The following is a 23,597-nucleotide window of genomic DNA, read 5'->3' as shown; positions in this document are numbered from 1 at the left end:
CAAATTAAAAAAATATTTTGAAATGAACATACTTCAAGAAATTCAATTTTCAAACATTACAGAAGTCAAGCTCAAAAGTTATGTAATGCAAAGAAATAGTTACCCTTTCTAAATCTTGCCTATGATGAACAAGCTTTTTAAGAAAAGCAATAGGAGAATTCTCCTCAGTGCAACTGGTATCAGTATCAATTTTTGGTGGTAAAAGTGCACGGTTCCAATTAGCCTAAAAGAATAAATTTTTATTAAAGATTTTCAGATTTGAAATTTGATTTTTAACTGTAATATTTAGAGAGAATTAAAAAAAAACTCTTTTTAATTATGCTTTAAAAATCAGTAAAAAAATTGCTTGCAAACAAATCAAACAGAAACAAGTACTCTGCGCAAAACAAGAAAAAAAGGGGGGAGGGGCATTTCTATGCCTCCCATTCTATTGGGCCGATTGACGAAATTCAACTTGCGTTTTGCATGTCTTGAAAGCATGACTTAGGATATGTATTAGATTTACATATAGCATTGTTCTAATATAAGTCTTTTAACACAAAAATCGAACTTTTCTGAAATGACATGCCAATTTTTTTCCATATTTCGATTCTACAACTCAAATTATGTGAAACTGTCAGGTTTTGTAAAAAATCACACGAGTAGTTTTTTTAAAAAAAAAGCTCTTAAAATTTTAGCTCCTCGATGTTAATTGAATTTGGTATATTTCTGTTAATATCTCTTTTTTTATTAAACTTATTTGATTGTTCCTTTTACATTTCAATATTTTAGTTCATTCCAAATAAAATTCACCCTTTTTTATGATTTATTTTTAAAATTCGTAGTTTTAAAATTTTTTTTTAAATTTGAATTATAACCTATAAAATTTTCAACATCATCTTAAAGTAAATGTATTTCTAGGCACACCTGCAAAAAATTAGAGTTTTCATTCACAATTTTCTAAATACAGGTGCGTTTTGAAATTTGCCATATTTGTTATAAGCAATAAATAATAACGTCAAATGTGGTTTACGCACTTTGTTCAAAAATTATTTAAAAATAAAGAACGTTGACTTTTTCCTGGCTCATCACAATGAGAAAATATGGTATGTACACCACGACTTTCTTGTATGGAATATTAAATTATATGTAATTTTCCTGCATTTCATTTCAGCTTATTGAATTAATAGTTAACAAATTTTGAATTAAATCTACTTCTTCAATAGCACATAAACCACAAGAGAATAAATGCACTCTTTAAAGTTCACTATGTTTATTTACTATAGCGACACTCCGGTGCTAGGTTCACTTAACAGCATTACATCTCATTCATTTTATAACTCAGAGTGCACAAAAATTAAATCATCTGAAGAATTACCACACATTATATTCAAATACTATAATATCTAGAACGATGTATAAAAAAAATTAAACAAATTAAAAAGAAACAATTTTTCACAGACAATTCAGTGCCGCTTACCTAATGCACATAAGCTACTAATTAATTCAGTTCTCACCTCACGGCAAGGCAAAAATAAATAAAATTTCAAACTATTTTTATTAAAAACTGAAAGACATAGAAAAACATAAAACACGAAGTACAGTTAAAATAATTTTTAAAAAAATTTACAATTAAAATACAGTTTCTACAGAAAAACAAGCTAATCACTTAAATGATAATTCCTAAATGAATTAAACATACTTAATTCACAATAATAAAAGAAGGCATTACTTTGTTGCTGCAAAGCTTAGTTTCCCTAGATTGGCAACAAATCCACTATTCTGCCAAGTTTCAAATGTAAACAAATATGGCTGCGATGCTAAACAAAAATTAGGCTTAGCTGCACTTTTAAATTGTTGATAATTCCACAATTATTGCATGCAGGTTAAATAAAGGCATAAAAACCTTAACCGGAAGATAAGAACAACATAATTCAATCACTTTTAAAGCAAAAAAATGTACAATTTACAAACATATATGAAAAAAGAAATTCAGCTTACTGAGCCGAGTAACAGAGTGGATATACATATATATATATTTATATACTTTTTGGTACAGAAGATTGCAACTAAAATGGGAGGTGCATATCTATATCTTATATGAATAAAGAAACTGAGCTCACTGAGCCAAGTAACAGAGTGGATACACATATATATATTTATACACTTTCTGGTGCAGAAGATTGCAACTAAAATGGGAGGTGCACATGTATATCTTACAGCAGTCCTATATACAAAATTTAAATGTTCGGAGGCTACCTGTTTTTGAGTTACACAAGATACATATGTACATACATACAGATGCTACAAAAAATTTCTTCAGAATTCATTTTAATGTTCAGTTTTATAATGTTTTTGGTGAAAAAGATTCCTTTATTCTGTCCTTATGTACGGATATCAGGCAAAAAATATCGTTAAATTGCATTTAATAGCAGACAAAATGGATATTTTTGTTTAAATATGATACTTGAAATTTTCTGCGACTACAATACTTCCTTTTTACTTCATAAAAGGAAGTAAAAAAGGAAAAGAAAATAGGTTGCTATAAATTAAGAAGTTTGCCAAGTGAATTATTCTTGTCGCAAACGGAAATAAATGCACCAAGATAAATTTTTGAATTTCTCCCTAAATTTCTCACCAAATTTTACAAAACTTAATATTTAGCATATGGATTTGGATTTTGGATTGGAATATTTAGGCATAATCTGAGTCATAGAATCGAAATATGGAAAAAATTGGCATGTCATTTCAGAAAAAGTCCGGATTTGTGTGAAAATACCTATATTAGAACAATGCTTTTTTTATAAATCTAATATATATCCTGAGTTGCACTTTCGAGACATCAAAAATGCAATTTGAATGTCGTCAACTGGCCCAGAAAACGGGAGTTATAGAAATGTCCTATTTTTTTGGCATTGTGTACATATGTATGTATCACATATCTGGAAAAAGAGTAGCCTCAGAATGTTGAAATTTTGTATATAAGACTGCTATAACTTGCAGTTACGGACTTCCCTTTCTAGTTGCAATTGACTGCATAAAAAAGTATATAAATTGGGTCACATTAAAAAGTCTCCATGCTTTTTTTGCTACTAGATGGTGTTGATGCCTATACATCTGGCAACACTCCCCCGATTGTCTCAAATGAACATGCGCTTAAAAGGTGAGATTCAGTTTCCATTGTTTGTGAAGATAATTTTTCAATTCATTGCTCGTGTAAAAAGTTATATGAATTTGAAACTGAGTGGAATATCTGAAGAAATACACTATGTGATGCTTTTTTACTAAAAAAAAAAGGTAAAAACGCTGCAAAAACATGCTGAACAATTTGTGAAGTGTACGGTGAGAATGCAGTGAGTAAACGAAGGACCCAGGATTGGTTTGCTCAATTCTGCTCTAGGAATTTCGATGTCGAAGATGCACTTTGCTCGGGTCGGCCAGTCACTGAAAAAGTCGATAAAATTTTGCAACTGGTGGAGGAAGACTAGCATGCAAGCTGTCAGGAAATAGTGGAGGCACTAAACATCAACAACATGACAGTTTGGAATCATTTGAAAAGAGCAGGCTACAAAAAGAAGCTCGATGTTAGGGTGCCACATGAATTAACGCAAAGAAACTTGATTCACCGAGTTACCGCCAGTGAAATGCTGATGAAACGGAACGAAATCAAAGGATTTTTGGAGTGAATTATTACAGGCGATGAAAAATGGGTGAAATACAAAAATATCAAATGCAAGTGATCATGGTCAAAGGCCAGTGACCCTCCACAAACGACCTCAAAGTCTGGATTGTCACCAAATAAGGTTATGTTGAGTGTTTGGTGGGATTAAAAAAGGAATTGTCCATGAGCTGCTGCTTGGTTAGGAAGTTTCAATGTATCCACTGTATAACCCGGACCTTGCTCTGTTTCACTACCATTTGTTCCGGTCTCTGCAAAACTCTCTTGATGGTAAAAAATTGGCAGACCGAAGTGCCACAAAATCACTTAGCCAAGTTTTTCAGCAATAAACCACAGAAGTTCTACACCAATGGAATCATGAAGCTACCTCAAAAATGGCAAAAGGACATATATAATAATGGTCAATATGTACTTGATTAAAATTGATTTTCAATAAAGAAAATTTTTGCTCAAAACTGTATAAAAAAATACAGAGATTTTTTATATGACCCAATATACAGTCAAAAGTCATTAATCCGGACTCGTCGGGACTTCGGTCATTCCGGATTATAGATCATCAGTTTAAATCTGGTAAGATGGCATGCAGAAATTATAAAATTAAAAATATGAAACCATAACTTATAAAATAAAGAACAATTATGATCTAAAGGGAATCAAAATTTACAAAAAGAAAAAGCTTAATATTTATTTGTTTACTTTATTAAACATTTCTTTCAAAGTAAGTTGTTTCGTTTTATATGATAATACTTACTCTTTAATTCTATTAAACAGACATAATTTCTTGTTTAATTACAAAATTCCGCTGTTCAAGTCCTATAATTGCTGTATCGAGATCGGAAGAGAATTATAATGACGAGGAACTTGATTTAAATCATATCAAAGACGGAGTACATCGAGATGAAATACTACACTTAGTAAGGAATTATAAGCCAAATCAAATAAAAACATCTGCCCTGAAGATAAGGATATTGCTGACAGATCAACTTCCAATTCATTGCGCGCCGTGCTGTTTCCCCTTTCCCCCCTGCCGCAGAGCAGCGTGAAATTGATAAACAGATTTTGGAATGGTTAGAAAAACAAAGTATATGCCTTTATCCATTTTTTGCAGCAATTCCACTTTTTGTTTAATGGACTTCGAAAAATACTTTCGCTTTGTAGATCCTTTACATATTAGTAAATATATATCAGAAATTTTATTTGACATAATCGAAAGTTCAAGCTTATTTTTATAAAATTGCTCTAACAGTCTGCAAAAAAATAATAAGCCAGATCCAATTCGAAGATTAAGGAACAACGCAATCTGCAACATCAACTGAATTAGATAATTTTAGCTTAGCTTATACCGTCCGTTATACATTAAACGCGCATGCGTAAACGTATTATGCGCATGCGCACATGCATATCCGAAGCCGTAAAGGTCTTACGCGCACGCGTAAACGACTATGCACATGCGCAGAAAGTTTGTAACTTTGAGGTCCGGATTATGGGTGTCCGAATTAACGACTTTTGACTGTATATATACAAGTATACCCACTCTGTTGCTTGGCTCAATGAGCTCAGGTTTTTTATTCTTATATGTTGGTAATATGTGCATTTTTTGCTTTAAAAATTATTGAATTAAGTTGTTCTTATCTTCTGGTTAAGGTTTTTATGTCTTCAGTTTTTATGCATGCAATAGTTGTAGAATCATCAACAATTTAAATCCTTTAGCAGATTAAGTAAATCCTTTAGTAAAATTTAGTAAATCCTTTAGCAGATTGGATCTCTCCAAACTGCTAAAGGAAACCTATGCAGATCAAATATTTATCTAATTTTGCTTCTCAGCACAAACGAACCTGATATTTACAAACAGCATTAATTTTAGTTAAATTTAGTAAACCCTTTAGCAGATTGGATCTCTCCAATCTACTAAAGGAAACCTATGCAGATCAAATATTTATCTAATTTTGCTTCTCAGCACAAACGAACCTGATATTTACAAACAGCATTAAAAAATATAAAATGATTTTCAAAACTGGGAAGGACTAAAATTAACATTCTATTTTTTTTAATGCTGCAAAGAACTAGCAACACAGATAATTTTCTTTCTTTCTTTTTTTTTTTTTTTTTCTAAAACTTGTAGAAAATTTTAAATCTAAAGAAAAAATTTAACTGGAACAATGAAACATTCCATAACAAAAATACCTTATTGCTATTGTCTTACTATGAAAGAATTGACAAACACATGAAATGACTTCCAGAAATAATAGCATTTAAAAATATTTCAAAATATGATACTGATATTTTAAATAATAGTAAAACACATTCGGTAAAAGTACTATCTAGAACCAGGTTCTTTTATTGACCCATTTTAAAGAAACAGTTTACTTCATCAACCCTCATATATTCTTTTTAATAAAATTAGATTAAGGATATGAATAAAAGTTTTGAAAAAATGGTTTATTAGATTTATGTTTTTCTTATAAGATCATTTAAGAATCATTATAATTTTCACTTTTTTTTTTTTTTTTTAAATAAAAGTTTCAAACTGCAGGCAAAATAACTACAGTAAGTGCTTCAAACACAGAAAATTTTTCATGCTTCTAATATTATAAGATAAGAACACACATATAAGTTTGCACATAACCTTTTAGCATATCTATGAACTCACATACATATTCAATACTACAAGATGAATGAGACTGGAAGACAAACATTAAATCCATGTAGCATTCTAGTTCATAGTAATTATACTTTGCTTCAATATTTAAAAATATATAAATAAAATAAAAGCACAGAATTAGACGGACTCTCTGAGAATTGGTTTCTATTTATGTTAAATATGGGGAAAACCATTAAATTTGCAGACAGTTTTTTTCACCAGGATTAAACTATCAGCATTCTACAATTTTAATCTTTTGGCCACTGGTGGGCTAGAATATTTTCAAAAATTAAAGAATAATAAGGAAACTGTATAAATTAAAAACAAATATAAATTCTAATGCAATTAATTTTTTTTTTTTTTTTTTTTTTTAAGATTTCACAATTTATTTTTCAAACACATTCAATATATTTTTGCAGCAAAATTTTAAATTTATTCAATTCACCCAGATAAAAAATAACATTTAAAAAAAAAAAAAAAAAAAAACCTCTAACAATGCATCTTTGTGCTGCAAATAGCCACAGAAAAGAGGAAACAAAAATTTAGAATTCACATGTGAAGTAAACTTATTGGAATTTAAACTTTACCAAAATTCTAGATAAATCAAATACCTGAAATATTATCTTTCCCTGAATGACTTAGATCAAAATCATTTAAAACTTCAGTAAGCAAGAATGCTAATATGAAACATGACTTATGATTACAGTAATTACAATGTTTAATCCATAGTGTGAATGAACATCATCGCCTATGCTTAGAGGCAGTCCTGTTTCTATCATACACATCTATATCTTCTAAAAATTTCAAAATTTCCTAAACTATATAATAGAATATTTTTACTTAATATTTAAAAATGCAATCCATACCAAATACTTCTATGGATAATAATTACTAGCAAAACAGTATGTGCAACTCAAAATGGAATTTTTAAGTTCACTACACTCATGAAATAAGATTGATACGTTTTTATTCCCAGGGGGGGAAGGGGGAGAATAAATAAATAAAAATTAGCCTTTAAAAAAAAAATATTAAAAAGATATGTTTAATTTTATTCAGGGAGAAAATTCAAGAGAAAGCATAAAAATGATTTTTAAAATCTCAATATCAGAAAAAAATTAAGTAAAAATTTACTTACTCTTCTCTTTAACTTCCAATAATTGAATATTACTTCAATATCAGTCCTGTCATATTGAAACATTTCTGCTACTTCATCAATGTTGACATAATTATAGAACTCTGCCTCTTTTTCATGTATCCTGTAATAAGAATTACAGAATATTAGCAAATGTTAGAAGAAATCACAAGATGTAAAAGAAATCACAAAGTTCGAAATGAAAAATTTATATGTCACAGTACATTTCATATACAATTATTTAAAATAACAAGACTTGCTTTTTCTTAAAACGTCCTTAACTTCTTTTATCTAGCTTAATCTTCATATAATTTTGCTCTTTATAACTATTTTTATAAATTTCTTAACTTTTGCTCAAAGAAATTGGTTATTGAAAAAGAATCATAAGATGGACTTCCAGATACGACTTCCACACAGTGGAGCTTCCAGATACGAGCACTTCAATATAAGAGAAATTTGAGATGCAAGGAAAATATGAGCAAAAAATTTGTCTCTAAGTATGAGTATTGACTGGAGTAACGAGCAAAGACTCAGGCTGTTGGTATGCGTGATGCCATTTCCTGATTCAGCTCAACTCGGGGAATACTCTTGTCAGATCATTCAGTGTTCCTTGATCTACATATTCGTGCGCTTGTGAGTTAATTGTTTATTACATTTAACGTGAAAATAATTATTTCACGATGCCTAAGAAGACAGTGCTACAAGGAAAAATAAGGAAGCCATGGCCATTGAAATTAAGAAAGAAATCATAAGCATTTTGAAAGAGTGACGGAATTAGCGGAGACTTACGGCGTTTTAACATCGACAATCTGTACTGTTCCGGAGAAGAAGGAAGAAATTTCGAAACTTGATATAGGCAAAGGAGTTACCATTACTTCCAAATACTGTGTAAAACTGAAGCTGTTGTTGGTGTGGATTAACCCTTTCAGGACGGGCGTCCCATATACGCATTCCCTAAGAACATCTCTTACAGCAGGCGTCCCATCCACGCATTGCTAGAGACTGCATTCAGAGGACGGGTAATACGTATACGCATTTTAAGCTGGAACGTTTTTCTGAAGGCCACTAGATGGCATTCTATGTCCATTACTTTTGAAATGAACACAGTTTTAGGTTCCTGACCTTGAGTTTGATATATTCTGTCTGACTTTGGTATTTTACTCATCAACTGTTGCCAGGGTGGGGTGGGGGAAGTGAAAGCATAAACAAAGGTGGGCTCTTTAAATTGCCGTGTGCTAATATGAATATTCACGTGTCTGATTTATATCCAATTCCTTTTTTTATTCTATTTTTTCCTCTACTATGTATGGTCTTTTAGGTTTATTATGTGGAGTTCTGTTACGTTTTGCATTGCCTTCAAATATGTTTCCGTTTTTTCTCTTTTTATTTTGGAAAGCCTCACCTCCAGTCTATTATAATGGGAAGGCACTATTTATCAGAGGAAGAATACCGTCGTACGGTTAATGAACCATTTAACTAACGCAGATGAGAGTGATGATTCGTTTTCTGAAGATTTAAAAGTGATACTTTTTCTAAGAGTTAGAAAGTAATACTTCTCCGTACTTCGAGATTTACCACACTCAGTCTTCATTTTAAATTTTGTTACTTCTTACTGTAAATAGTCTTTATTGTGTTGTTTTATTAATTTAAGACTGTATTGATGGATTTTATCAATTAAAATTTTGGAATAATTTGAATAGCGCTTCCGAAAATTATTTTACAAGATAAGGAAATTTTTAAGTATATTTTCATGTAAAATAAAGAAAAAAACGTTATTAAGTGCTATTTTTAACATATATAAGAGCTCAAGTAACAATCTATAATGATACCAAAAATTACAAGGCTAGAAGTGAAACTTTTTTTTTTTTCTGATTTTTTTTATAAAATTAGGCTTTGATGCAAACCTCCATCCTGTACGGTGACTGCCTTCGATTCCCTTCCGTCCCGCACAAGCGTCTTAAACAAAGGTGCGCCGTCATGAAAAGGTTACAGAGAAGCAATTAAAGTCAGTGTCGGAAGCTATCATAAAGGTAAACTATGGTTATATTATTTACCAGTGTTATTTATTAGAAAAATTGATTTTATGTTGATATTTTTGGGGATGCAGAATGGATTAACCATTATTTTCCATTATATTCAATGGGGAAATTTGTTTCAAGATACGAGAAATTTGCTATATGAGCTCAATGCCTGAATGAATTAAATTCATATCTTGAGGTTCCACTGTATGTTATTCCAAAGTTGTTAAACACACTGAAATGATTAAACTGCTAAAATATAACAATGTAACTTTTTGAGGATGTGAGGATAATTTTCGAGCATAAAGATGTGAATGAAACACTTCCCAATTCTTGAAATGCCATCTCTAACCTTACCATATATAACCTTGTACCATACAATGGTTTCAGAAAAACGATTTCTTAATTTGATAAATCAAATTTCTCACAGCAGGTGACCTACTGAAGAACTGCATCTCCCAGAAAGTCACTATATGACAATACCCTTATTTAAATTCGAATAAGTCAAGAACATAGTACATGATGTAAAGATTCATGATCTCCAAGGCTGATCCAGCCACAACAATGTAAGACCACAATTCAATGTAATAACGACAAATGGAGCTATTATTGAAACACAGAAAAGATGAAAGTGCTGAACATTATTTCATAGAACTTTCATATCAGAATCATTTTGATATATTTATCAGTTTTTGACTACAGTACAGAATCTGAAATCCAGACCTCCTGCAAAAAAAAAAAAAAAAAAAAAAAGTTTTTCTAGTCTAGGAATGTAGATTGAGTTTCACTGTAAAAGTAATTTTTCTCCTAAATCACTCAGACTTCTATATCTCAATTTGAAAGCCCTCCTCGGTAGGAAGTCCCACCATGGCCAATGACAATACACTAATTAACAATGGCCATGACCACACTTTTGGTCCTTGAGTTGTTGTGAAATATTAATAATATTAAATATTATAAATATTATCAAGTAATATTCTGCGAGTCGTGGGCTCACAGAATACGTGACCTCAGGCATTTAAAAAAGTAAAGATGCTCTCTGTCATTTATTGTTCAAACAGAAGAGCATGGGTGACACAAACATGTATGAAAGACTGATTTTTGAACATCATTTCATAAGTGAGGTTTGGCAAAGGAACATTAATGGATGATTAATTTTGAAAATTATTTCATACCCAAGGCTCAGCAAAATTTTAAATCCAATGTCACATGATGATGCTAAAATTGCCATGGTTTTAAAATAACTACCTGGCTAACTCTTCACTCGAAGTTTTAGTAAAAGACAATATCTCCCTCTTCACTAGATGCTTTAAAAATCTGCTCTAATTATAGATAACTGTTTGGCTTTGGCTTATACTTCACTTGAAATTTTAAAAAGATAACATCTTTGTCTTATTCTTTCTTCCAAATTGCATATTCATTATTCAGCCAAGAGATAATGGATTGCTGACCACACTGAAATGCAGATATTTGAACAGTGGCATGATTATTCAAAAGTTTTTTTAAAATTTTAGTATAAATTTTGCTGTGTAGAGCATTACAAGGTCATATATTTTTAAAAATGCTTGGCATAATTTATGGCCAGCTATCATATTTCATTGATGATGATGACAGTAATGCATTTGAAGATTTTCAGATATCACAAGCAAAAGGCGAAATTGTTCAGTAGATAGAATTAGTGAAGAAATATAAGGAAGTGATAATAAATGAAACTGATATAGAAGTTTTCCATTGCAGTGGAAATGGTCTGGTTATCAATTAATAAATGGACAAAGAAATCTGCAATATAGTTTAAAAATCCAGAAAATATTGCTACCAATAGTGAAGAAAGAGATAAAGAGGTTGCCGAGAATGAAAATTGTGATTGATAACTTAATGAGAATTTTTTATAAGGCAATTACATGATCTTGAACAATGCAACTTTGCAGCTAAACAAGAAATTATGTCTATCTATAAAAATAGACTGAAAGTATTAGCACAAAAAATGAAGCAGCTTAAACAACTTACAGTGAAAGGAATACTTAATAAAGTAAATAAATATGAGCTATTTTTTGTAAATTTTTATTAAGATCATAAATGCTTCATTATTTCATAAACAAGTATACCATAATTTAATTTTATGGCATCTTACTTGAGTTAAATTATTCATCTAAAATCAGAAAGTTTCCAACATTCAAAATTGATGAGGCTCTGATAATTCCAGATCTTAGCATGTTTTTACACTGGTCATAAAATTAAAGGATAATGACAGAACTAAAACATAACTGATCCTTAATGAAAATTTATTAATAGAAATTTGCACAAAAGCATTAGTTAACATAAATTACAATGTTTGGCAGTTGATTATTCACAAAATATTGAAACTAAAACAAAATTTATGGAAATCGGAAAATGATGGAAAAATTAAGTCACCTCTTGTGGAAACATTTTTTAGCAGTATGGTCACCTTGGACAGATATGCATATACCTCACCTCTTGATTTCATAGACTTACCAAAGTACTGATCAAGTTTCATGGAATTGCATGCCACTTTTCTAAAAGTGCATTTTTCAGCTCCTGTAGGGTTCGGGGAGGAATTTGGCGAGCTGAAATTTGGTACCCTAAGGTATTTCACACATGCTCAATCTTGTTCAAGTTGGATGAGTAAGGCAGCCAATCCATTAGAGTTATAGCTTCTGGTTGCAAATATTCTGACACCATATATGTTCGATGAAGCTGAGCATTATCATCCATTAGCAAAAACACTTGGCCAACTAACTAACAATCCCTATTCTAACTTGGGGCTCAAATACCTCGCCCATGGGAGTGGTTACAGAACCTCCTTGAAAGATAAGCAACTTGGTGCAGCCATTTGTCATGATCCTCCCTTCTTAAACCATTAAAATACGGTCACGAAACAGGATATTTCACAGACAAGGGAAGGCAAGTTCCATGTTTTTTCCTCTCTTCAGATGAAAACATACATAGAATCACTGTTCAGATTATATCTGCATTTGCCAGTAAAAAATACTTAGGCCCAGCTGCCTTGACTCTATTGAACATAATGATTGCATCAGTTTAAACAGGTTCCTCTGGAAGCTGGAGTGAGTGGGACAGAAACCACTGTTTTTCTTGCATACAATCCAACCTCGTTAAGCCTTTGTGCAGCAGTAGAATGGCTAGTTCGAGTTACTGTGGCAGCCTGAAGGTCTAAAACCAAATCTCTTGTAGTAGCTTCATGGTTTCTTCTTTCTTTTGTGGACAATGACAGAAAATAAATCTTTTGATGCAGTTGTTATTCTTGGTGCTCTCCTGAACAGGCTATCCATCAACTGATCCAGTGGCTCAAAACTACTGATATGACGCTTTGAAGAATATTCAAATCTTGGGTGACATCCATTTGTGTTTGACCTTCCTCGATTCTCCCAATTATTCGGCACTTTTGACCTTCACTTAAATGATTTCTTCGAGCTATAACTAATGAATACTCATCACTCTCAGAAACCCTTTAAACAATGCTACAGACTAGAATTCCAACATGTGTCTGCTGAGCACCACATTGTCAATCACCGAATTTGCATATTTCGGGTGCTAATGTATGCATGGAAGTGTAATTTTGTATTCACTTGTATTTAATTGACATAAATAATTATTATTATTGGGCATTGGTTGCAGCATATTTTTTCTCATTTTCTTTTAATTTTATGACCCTTATGACGACCAGTGTATATGCTAGGCAACCTATATCTTTCCAATTATATATTGTTATGTTATTTCCTTCCTTGACATTCATACGGGGTTTGTAGATTTGAAGTGAATAATGACGACATTTGATGAAGTATCGAAACACACTTTATTTACCAATATTAATCAGATAGCTCCAAAATCACTTTTACAGTCATCGAACTGTTATAAACATGCTGATACGTTCAGCGACACAGTCTTCACACTGTCGGGCAATAACGGTGGAGACATCTTCAATGCAAAGCACCCGAGTACAGCTCCCAACTCAGCTTGGTCATTCTCGGAACTCCACGTACTCTTGAGACTCTCCAGGCGATGCACTCGACAATACACAAGAGTATAGCTCTTGACTCAGCACAGTTTAAGACAAAACTCGACGATGCACTCAAAGACTCTCTCGATGCACTCAACGACCAACTCGGCGCTAGACTTCAAAACACTCGCTCAATGACTGACTATCAGCTCGCTAGACGAGGCACACACACTAACTGACTGTGGACCAGCAGGGTTTATACAGCTTCTGCTTGTGTTCGAGAACACTCTGGGCTAAACCGGTAAGAATTCGTTCCAGAAGGTTCTCCATCCGTCCATGGTATATCGCCAATTTTGTCGCCAAATTTGGAAACCCTGCCTCCCTTGCATTTTATGGCAACCCTAAAACTGCTTTGCAGGGAAGCCATCTTACTGCACCTGTACATTTTGCAACACTGCCCCCCCCTCCCAAGGACTGCAAGTCCCTGGCAGTACAATCATTGGTCAGAAGCATAATTTGATACAAACAAAAGGCAATAAAACAAACAAATAACATAACTAAAGAAACAAACATTTACACTACATACAAACTTTACACAGAAACTAGGTAAGAAAACTCATGCACAAGAATTATGGGTACCCCTAAGAATGAGAAGCACTAAGTACTACGGCCATAGTATGGGGCTAATCTGTCATAATGAACGAACTTGGGTTTTGAATTGGGGGATTTATGGATCCGTATCACAACGTCGTTCAATCTGTTGAGGACTGTATAGAGACCCTCCCAATGCAACTACTTGGGAGAAACGCCCTTACGACCACTTGGATTCCACAGCGAAACCGTGTCATTTTCCTGAATTGATGTTCGGTGGCTCTTGCGTCATATCTCTTCTTCATCCTGTCCGTTGAGATGTTGATCCGCTCTAGAGCAAACCTGTGTACTGTTTCCAACCAGGCCTGGAGGTCCTGCACATACTTCTCAGGCGAGCAATGCACATCCGGAGGGCGACCGTAGAGTGGGTCATTTGGCAGACGGAGATCGCGACTGAAGAGCATCTGTGATGGAGAATAGCCGGTGCTTTCATGGACTGCACTACAGTAAGCAAGCAGGAACAGGGGCAGTTTGCGATTCCAGTCTTCTTGGTTTTTGGAAACCATGAGCGAGAGGTGGTTAAGAATTGTACGGTTAAACCTCTCCACCATGCCATCAGACTGTGGATATAACAGAATCATCTGTGTTTTCTTGATTTTCAATAAGTCGCAGAGTCCCTTGAGCACAGCTGAAGTAAAGTTCCTGCCTTAGACAGAACTTTCTTAAAATCAGAATAGTGATGCTGATACGAAATTACCAGGAAAAGTACATTTTCCCTTAGCTAGATGAAAAGTTTAAAGCTGTCACTTTTTTTTAATTCAAACCTGATGAATGAACAGTCTCTATACCCCCAAAGACTTACAAAATCCATTATATTTTTCACAGCATTTTATGAATGATTCAAAAACATGAAACAAGCTGTTTTAGGGCATCTTCCTTTTCACTGTATTGCAGTATTTTTATCATCCTCAACTGCAAAGAAACTTCTTTTTTGCCTGATAGTCCTTTCAGCTCCTGTAATCGTATGATACTATATACTGGCTATATGAAGGCTATTCTAGTACTATTCAATTTATTTTTGAAAGCACTTTTCATGTCACAGACATATGGTCCAGCAATGTCATGGATCAGAAACCAGAGAATGTAGTCTTTCCTCCCTCATGGCTCCACAAAAATGGGTTTCCAAAACATCTGCATAATGCTCAATGTTCACTATCTAAAAACTGCTTAGTAATGTTGACATTTATAACCCTAGTGTTTAGCCTGCCAGAATATGCTTTATCAATCACAGTACATTACCCTCTTTAAAGTACCTCCATCATTAAAAAATGAAAGCATGATTGATTGATTTTGCCCCAATATGCGAACTATAACATTCAATGAACATAACATAAATCATATATTTGTACAGATGTCTTCTCCAATTTCTTCATAAGAAGATATATTTAGTCATTTTCACTAAAAGTGAAAGACTATGGCTATAAAGATGCAAGTTCAGACACATTTATAACATTCATGAAACTCAGAATAGGGTTAATACATTTAATATCAAGAAAGAGAAATACAGCCAGTCTAAAACTTTCTAAATAACTCAACTAGTTTCATAACTGATATAGATATTTCAAGGATTATGTGAAGTTCCTTCCCCTGATGAAAGACGAACGGAAGTGACTTACCCCGGAAAAACCGGTCGACACAGGCTGGTGGGGGGGAAGAAAGACTGGACGGAGAGGGCACTGGGAGTTGGACCGGCGAGCATGCCGTGTGAGAACGTAGAGAAAAGAAATATGTTTTAATTTCTTTTGCGCGCCTTGTATATATATATTGTATATAGTTTATTTTACAGTGTATTCGTTGTATGGTGTATCAATAGTGCAGTTTGTGTAATAAATTAGTGAAGAAAATGTCAAAGCGGACAAGTGTTATTTTCCCACTAAGTAAGTTCCCACTAAGTAAGGTAAGTTTACACAGAAGAACCCACCTCGTGTTTGAACGAGCGCGAGGCTTGACAAATGTCGCAGTCGACAGGATAGTGGGAAAAAAGAAATCACCAAAAATACGAAGGAAGTAAGATCGTAAAAAGTGATTTGAGTGAACATGGTTTAAATGAAGGAAATAAGTCACGAAAGCAAGGAAGATGACAAAAGATGGTCATGAAAGACGGAGAGTGGCATGTGTAAGCCTACACGTGCAAATAAACGAAAGGGTGTTTGAAACCTCATCGTGTGAAAAGTGATCATCAGTATTACCGTGGTGATATTATTAAGTGAAATGTTCGTGCAGTGTTGAAACAGTGGCTGGTAAAAGTGATCATCCGTATTACCGTGGTGATATTATTAAATGAAATGTTCGTGCAGTGTTGAAACAGTGGATGGTAAAAGTGATCATCAGTATTACCGTGGTGATATTATTAAGTGAAGTGTTATGCAGCGCGATGAGGAAATTGTACAGAATTGAGCACAACTCGTCATTTTCTACTATCGGGATCAAAGGTAAGTCCCTCTTAATTTCTTGGGAAGCACAATATATAAATGAAGAGAGCTTCCTCCCTATAATTACTATAGTAACGGAGAAAATTAAAATTGTGTTAATGTCGGTTAATAACATGATGAGAATGCCAGGCGTTAAAGCCAGTAGACACTTAGAAAGTATATTTTATATGCAAATAAGGAATTATGATTAATTTTGTTATTAAGGAGATAATGTATGCTAAATGAATGTTAAAATAATTCAAAAATATGTCAGCAGTAATTTCGAAACATTTAATGGTGTGCTCATGTTACTAATTAAGGTAGAAATTATCTATTTTTGTTGTTGCCGTGTTTTGGCAAAATGTTTTAGTCATTAAAGTTAATAGGTTGATTAAAAATTAATTAGTTTAATGATTTGAGAACAATAAGTAAATGTTTGTTTCATTTCCAGAATATATAAGGTATTACGGCGTAAGGCCAAAGTATTCAGAACTATTTTTTTGTACTAATTCAAAAGCTAATATAATTTTTGGTATTTATGTGTTAACAATATATGGTGAAATATATGTTAATAGTAATATGAGAAAGGTATTCATGATTGTGTTCACTAATGATAATGTTTGCTAAATGAATAATGGTAGTATTCAGTAGTAGTGAAATATGTATGTTTGCCTGTAAAATTAAGTGTTATTTATGTGTTGTAAAGCTGTGAAAAGAAATACCAGAAGTTAATATGGGTCCTAAAAGGAGAAATAGGGTGTCAGAAGAATCTGATGAAATTATTAAGAACATGCAGGCTCAAATTAAGTTAAAGGAAATGGAGCTGCAGCTAGAAAAGTGTAAGTTAGAGGCAGATGCAGCTAAAGACCGATTAAAAGAGATGGAATTTCGGGAAAGACAATTAGAGAGAGAACACGAGATAAAAATTAAAGAATTAGAAATTCAGAGTAGAAAAATAGATAAAGGAGGAAATAAATCGGGTTCAGAGGATGAAGGGGTTTCAGATGCTGAAAGCAAGGGAAATGATTTCTTGAAACATTTAAAAATAATGAAAGGAGTTATGATTGACCCGCCATCTAAAGCTGAGGAATGGCCGTTCTTTTTCCATCATGCGGAAATGATGTTTAATCTCTATAAAATTCCTGAAGAACATAAGGGGAAAATTATTTTGCAGAGTTTAAAAACTAAAGTTAAAAGTTTGATTTCAACTCTGGGTGAAAGGGATTTGGATAATTATATTAAGATTAAAGATACAGTATTAAAAGAATTCCAGATTACCCCATTGCAACATAAAAAGAATTTAGAAAAATGTGTAAAAAGATATGAGGAAACGTATACTCAGCACATAGCGAGGGTTGAGGCAGCACTTGATTTCTACTTAGAATCCAGAAAAGTTAAGACTTTTGATAAATTAAGAGAACTATTGATTGTCGATCAAGTAAAAGATCAATTACCCGCAAATGTTAAGGCGCATATACTGTTAAAAGAGGTAGAAAACTGGTTATCTCCGTCAGAGCTTGCAAATGATTTGGATAATTACGTTGCAGCAATGCCTAGAAATTACAATACGAGTGCTCAGGAAGTAAATAAAGTGGGACCAAAACAGGAACCGATAAGACAAGGGGAAAAATTAGGACGACCAAATAAGAGTAAGGGGAATTTCAGTTCTGATTACAGGGTTGATAAGGAGAAGTACAAAGGGGCAAAAACTTTAGAACCTCAAGGAATGATGCAGGCAAATAAGAAAGTTCTAAAATGTTTTCAGTGTCAGGGTGAAGGACACATAAAATGTTTTTGTCCAGCGATAAACCTGATAGCGAAACCCAAGAGAGGAAGCGAAAAAGAGGATACGGATGAGGTGGAAGCAAAAGGATTAAATAAAACATGCGTAGGGTTGAAGTTAGCTAACTATGCAGAAGAAATTCCGTTAACTAGGGCAAGTGGGGAATTACCTAGGATAGAACTGCAGATAGGCAACGCTAGATTCAAAGGAGTGATTGATAGCGGAGCAGAAGTTACTGTAATCCGGAAATCGGTAGTTCCACAGAAATATTTGGAGTCTGGAGGGAAGATATGGTTACAACCCGCCGTGGGACCCCAGGTAGAAGCCCGATTAGTTACAGTACCTATCAGCATCTGGTCAGGAGAAGAGGAGGTACAGCCTTATGTAAACGTTCATGCAGCAGTAGTGCATAATTTGAACGAGGAAGCGCTGGTGACACCTCGAGATTTTAGACTTCTCAGGGAACAAGGAAATATTTATTGGGGAGAAGATAAGGAAGAAAAACTAGTATTGGGAGTTGGTCAGGTATCGAGTAACTTGGACGGAAAGGAATCGACAGAAAAAGCCAGTCACGAGGTCGAAGGTGAAGCGGAAATAGCTCGTACTACACCGTTGGTAAGGAGTAAAGATGAGGGGGAAGTAGAAGTGGGAGGCAGTGAGCAAGTGTCAGCTGATAACCCACCCTTATCGCAAACTCAACGTTTTAGACAGGAGCAAGCGAAATGTATTTCGCTGAAAAGCGCGAGGCATGACATGTCGAGGATCCCTCACGAATGTATAAGTGGCCAATAATCTGAACTAAATTGAAAAAAAAAGAAACTAATGTTGGTATCATATATATATATATTTTTGTGTGTGTTTGTTTATTATTGTAACACTAGGAAGGATAATGCTCAATGCTAGTATGGCAAAAAGTATATAGATATTGTAATTTTCATTTATTATTATTTTTTTTTTGTATTATTGTGGTTACTCTAGAAAAGATTGTGTTATTAGGGTATATTAGTAAACGAATTATTCCTTAAAGAAGTGTCAGTGAGTTGATATTGCAATGTTTTGTTTGTATCGCTGTAGAAATTTGGACATGTGCAGTTTTTATGTTTATGTGTTTTAAGTGTTCTTTTTTGTGTTAGTGTTTATAACTGTAGCATGACCCTTTTTTTTTGCTCTCTGATTTTACTGTGATTCCTTGTGCTGTGTCCCGGAAAAGAGGGACTACCTGGTAAGTGCCAAAATAATATCGGTTTCAAATTTTTCGACTCAGTCGTAAATATTTACAAACCAGAGGGGAGGTGTGAAGTTCCTTCCCCTGATGAAAGACGAACGGAAGTGACTTACCCCGGAAAAACCGGTCGACACAGGCTGGTGGGGGGGAAGAAAGACTGGATGGAGAGGGCACTGGGAGTTGGACCGGCGAGCATGCCGTGTGAGAACGTAGAGAAAAGAAATATGTTTTAATTTCTTTTGCGCGCCTTGTATATATATATTGTATATAGTTTATTTTACAGTGTATTCGTTGTATGGTGTATCAATAGTGCAGTTTGTGTAATAAATTAGTGAAGAAAATGTCAAAGCGGACAAGTGTTATTTTCCCACTATGGTAAGTTTACACAGAAGAACCCACCTCGTGTTTGAACGAGCGCGAGGCTTGACAGATTACTTAAATGATTACTATATAAAATATATATTAAAAAAAGTTTAAATTATCTTTTATTTATCATCCATCTTCTTCAACCTTCATATGAGAAAAACTAATTTACAATTGGATTAAGTATACGCTAAACAACAAAAGCACAGGAACTTCTCCCCAGAAATTGCAATTACAAATTAATTAATTTTAAATGTAATTACATGCACTTTACTGCACAAATGAAATCACATTTAAGAACCTTTATACTTGCATTTAGGAGAGTGATTTATTTATAAATAAATGAAAATCAGATTAATACTTTTCCTGTCTGAGATTGGCCCTCTCTTCACTGGTTAGCGTTTCTTTTGCATTAACTGCATCCTCATCATCTTCAGAATCAGAGAAAATAGTGCGTTTCTGCTTGCTATGCTTTTTGCAAAATGCCTAAATAAGAATAAAAAAAAAAAAAAAAAAAAAAAAAAAAAAAAAAAAAAATTAGTAAAAGTAAGTAAAAGTCTCTGTGGAATAAGCATACCAGTAAGAATGAAAATACTGTTCGACCACGGATAGCGCAAGCCTCTTTAGCAATATCGCAAAACATTCACACCTTCTAACATGACTGTCAAGTAAAAAAAAATGCATCCAGAGGATTAAATAACATGCTTTTATGGTTTGATTTAAGGAGATGTGTAGCGATACTGTTACTCCTACCTTTATGCAACTGCTACCAAACAATTTGTTTTGATGTTAAATCATAAAGAATTATAATGGGAAATAAAATAATAATAAAGATGCTGCCTTACAGAACAAACCCATCCATTCTGTTTGGTAAACCATGCTGCTTGGTTAGCGCATTTAAGCTCAATGTCGCTACTGCCGTGGTCAGACAGTACCTACAGAATACAAAATAAATTAGCTTCATTCTACTTAACAAACAGTACGCAATACTGTATTCTTATTTTTATACATTTAACAACACCTCAAAATTTAACTGCACTCTACATCTAAACAATAATATTTATAGGTGCTAACTATTACCTTCCTATGTTGTCCTTTTTTATTAAAATTAAGAGTTCATTCCACAACTGAATGTCAACAACAAAAATATATAATACCTACACAGTTTTTTAAATACCTTCAAACTCAGAAGTATTTGCTTATGCTTGAAGGAAATCACATTTGCAGCTACTTGTATATTATGTAGCCAGGAATCAAAATTGTAATTATAAAACAGTAATAGACTGATATAACTATAGTTTATATAATTACTTTCACTGCATATAATTTCCTAAAACTCTTACCTTTCTAGCAGCATTTCTGATTTAATTTATAAATTTAACAATTGCATTGTAAAAGGACACGTTTTAGAAAAATGAGAGAAAAATTAAAAAATATTGAAGTAATAGACACATGAGAAATATATCCTGGTTAGAGGACTGTTATTGCATATAATTTCCTAAAATATTATGAAAACTTTAATTACTTAATTTTTACATTTAATTAGAAGGATATGAATATCGGAAATTACCTATCATAAATTCCTTTAAATATTAAAATCACATAAATATCTCACTCCACATTCAAAATTAAAATTAGATTAACAATCCCAACCTAAGAATAATTTTACTCTTTTTTTCCTCCAATAATCATTCAAGATATATCATCACATCTACCAATCACAGAATGCCAAGAAAGAAATTTTAAAAAATTAACATGAATACTAGTTAAATTAATTTTCTAATTTGTCAAAAAATGCTCATTTCAGAATATGGAATTTAAGACTTACTTTGTTAATTATTTGTTTGAAATTATAATTAATCCTTCAGCTAAAAAGTTGTTAACTCTTTTTAAGATGCTAATGATCATTCACTAATAAACATATCTCAAACTCACATTGCTTGCCTCTTATAACTTTCAATCTCATAAAACAAATTTTTTTGCTGCATATTTCCTCAGTACTTTTAACAATGCCAGATCTTAAAAAGGCAAAATATATATCTTTACAGCAAACTTAAAGGTTTTGTAGTGAAATCAAAAGAAATATATGTTGGTGTGCAAAAATTAAGGACGAGACAGTTTTTTCAATATAACATTGTACAAAAGCTTTCCAGATCAACAAAAATAATACCATAAGATCCCTAAGATGTAAGAACATGGGTAATGTAAGCAAAACTTCTAAAAAAAAAAAAAAAAAAAAAAGAGGAAAAGAAAGGAATTTTAATTATAAAGTGGCATGGAGCACAATGCAACAGAAGGCCAAAACATCCATGTGACAGGTGTCCAGCAAGAAACATCCAGCCTTTTAGTAAAGGATATGATCTCCCCTGACTGTTGTGCAGGTTTCATATAATTTGTCCATGCTGAATATGATGTTGTTAATGAGTTCTTGAGGCATTGTTGCCCATTCCTCTTGTAGCATCAGTCGCAGCTCCGGAATCGTTACTGGCGATAAGTTACGTGCTGACATTCGTCTCCCTACAAAGTTTCATATATTTTTCTCTACTGCTCAATGGGATTTAAATCCAGAGACATTGCTGGTCAATTCATATGTTCAATATCCTCCTTCTCCAACATTTCTTCAACAGCAACTGCGCGATGAGGTGGAGCACTGTCGCCCATGAGCAGAAACTGAGGACCTAAAGCCCCTCTGAAAAGATGCATGTAAGGAAGGAGAACCTTGTTACAATAGCAGTTCCCTGTGACTGAACCTCCTTGGAAAATGTGAAGGTTGGTACGGTTACCAAGCATTATGCCTCCCTAAAAGAGAACTCCGTGACCTCCAAACCGATCCCTTTTGATGATGTTGAAGGGGTTATTGCATGTTACCCACTCTCTCAAGATGTGTATACTTCTAGAATTGCAACTCGGACTAAATCTGCTCTCATCCATAAAGAGTACTTGACCCCATTAATCATCTGTCTAATTCTGGTGTTCCCTGCAGCACAGAAAACGCCTTCTCCGATGAGCAGCATTTTCTGTGGTATACACTGTACAGGTCATTGTGCAAACAGACCACCATTGTGCAGCCTCCTGGCCATGGTAAAACGAAATATCTGTCATCCAATGTTCCTTGTGTCTTGAGATTTCTCTCACTGTGTGCTGAATGTTTCTTCTTACCTATTCGGCAATATACCGATCTCAGACTAAATCTGCTCTCATCCATAAAGAGTACTTGACCCCATTAGTCATCTGTCCAATTCTGGTGACCCTGCACCACAGAAAACGTCTTCTCCGATGAGTAGGCGTTTTCTGTGGTTATACGCTGTACAGGTCATTGTGCAGCCTCCTGGCCATGGTAAAACGAAATATCGGTCATCCAATGTTCCTTGTGTCTTGAGATTTCTTCTTTATTTGCTGAATGTTTCTTCTTGCCTGTATGGCAATATACCGGTCGCCCGTTGCTGTGGTTGCTCGTGAACGACCATTGCTGAACTGTCAGACAGCTGTTCTTGTAGTTTGAAATGCTCTCCAAAGTCATGAAACAATGTGAGCAATCTCAAACTCCACAGCCACACTTCGACCTTCCTCAATCTTTCCAATGATTCGATCTCAGGTAAAAGCATTCAGATGTCATCTAATAGATTTAATCTTCAACATTTCACACTGATGCAGCAAATTGACCTCGTTTAAACTGACATATGCAGTGCAATAGCTTCCCCAAAATGGGAACATTCACACCTCCAGTGATCTTTACACT

General features: G+C 33.6%; 1 protein-coding gene across 1 annotated transcript in view; it reads right to left on the bottom strand.

Annotated features, from left to right (window-relative positions):
* LOC118193372 (uncharacterized) overlaps positions 1-23,597 on the bottom strand; it is a 108,636-nt gene that overhangs the window by 8,577 nt on the left and 76,462 nt on the right. The window contains exons 14-16 of the mRNA XM_085820697.1: positions 20,220-20,344; positions 7,435-7,555; positions 104-223 (exon numbers count right to left, since the gene is read on the bottom strand). Of these exons, the coding sequence (XP_085676823.1) occupies positions 104-223; positions 7,435-7,555; positions 20,220-20,344 (366 nt within the window). The remainder of the gene's footprint in view (positions 1-103; positions 224-7,434; positions 7,556-20,219; positions 20,345-23,597) is intronic.

This window comes from Stegodyphus dumicola, chromosome 7 (assembly GCF_044657685.1).
Source record: "Stegodyphus dumicola isolate Sdum_Otavi_A_Nest chromosome 7, ASM4465768v1".
NCBI lineage: Eukaryota > Metazoa > Arthropoda > Arachnida > Araneae > Eresidae > Stegodyphus > Stegodyphus dumicola.
This window is presented reverse-complemented; position numbering and strand designations above follow the sequence as displayed.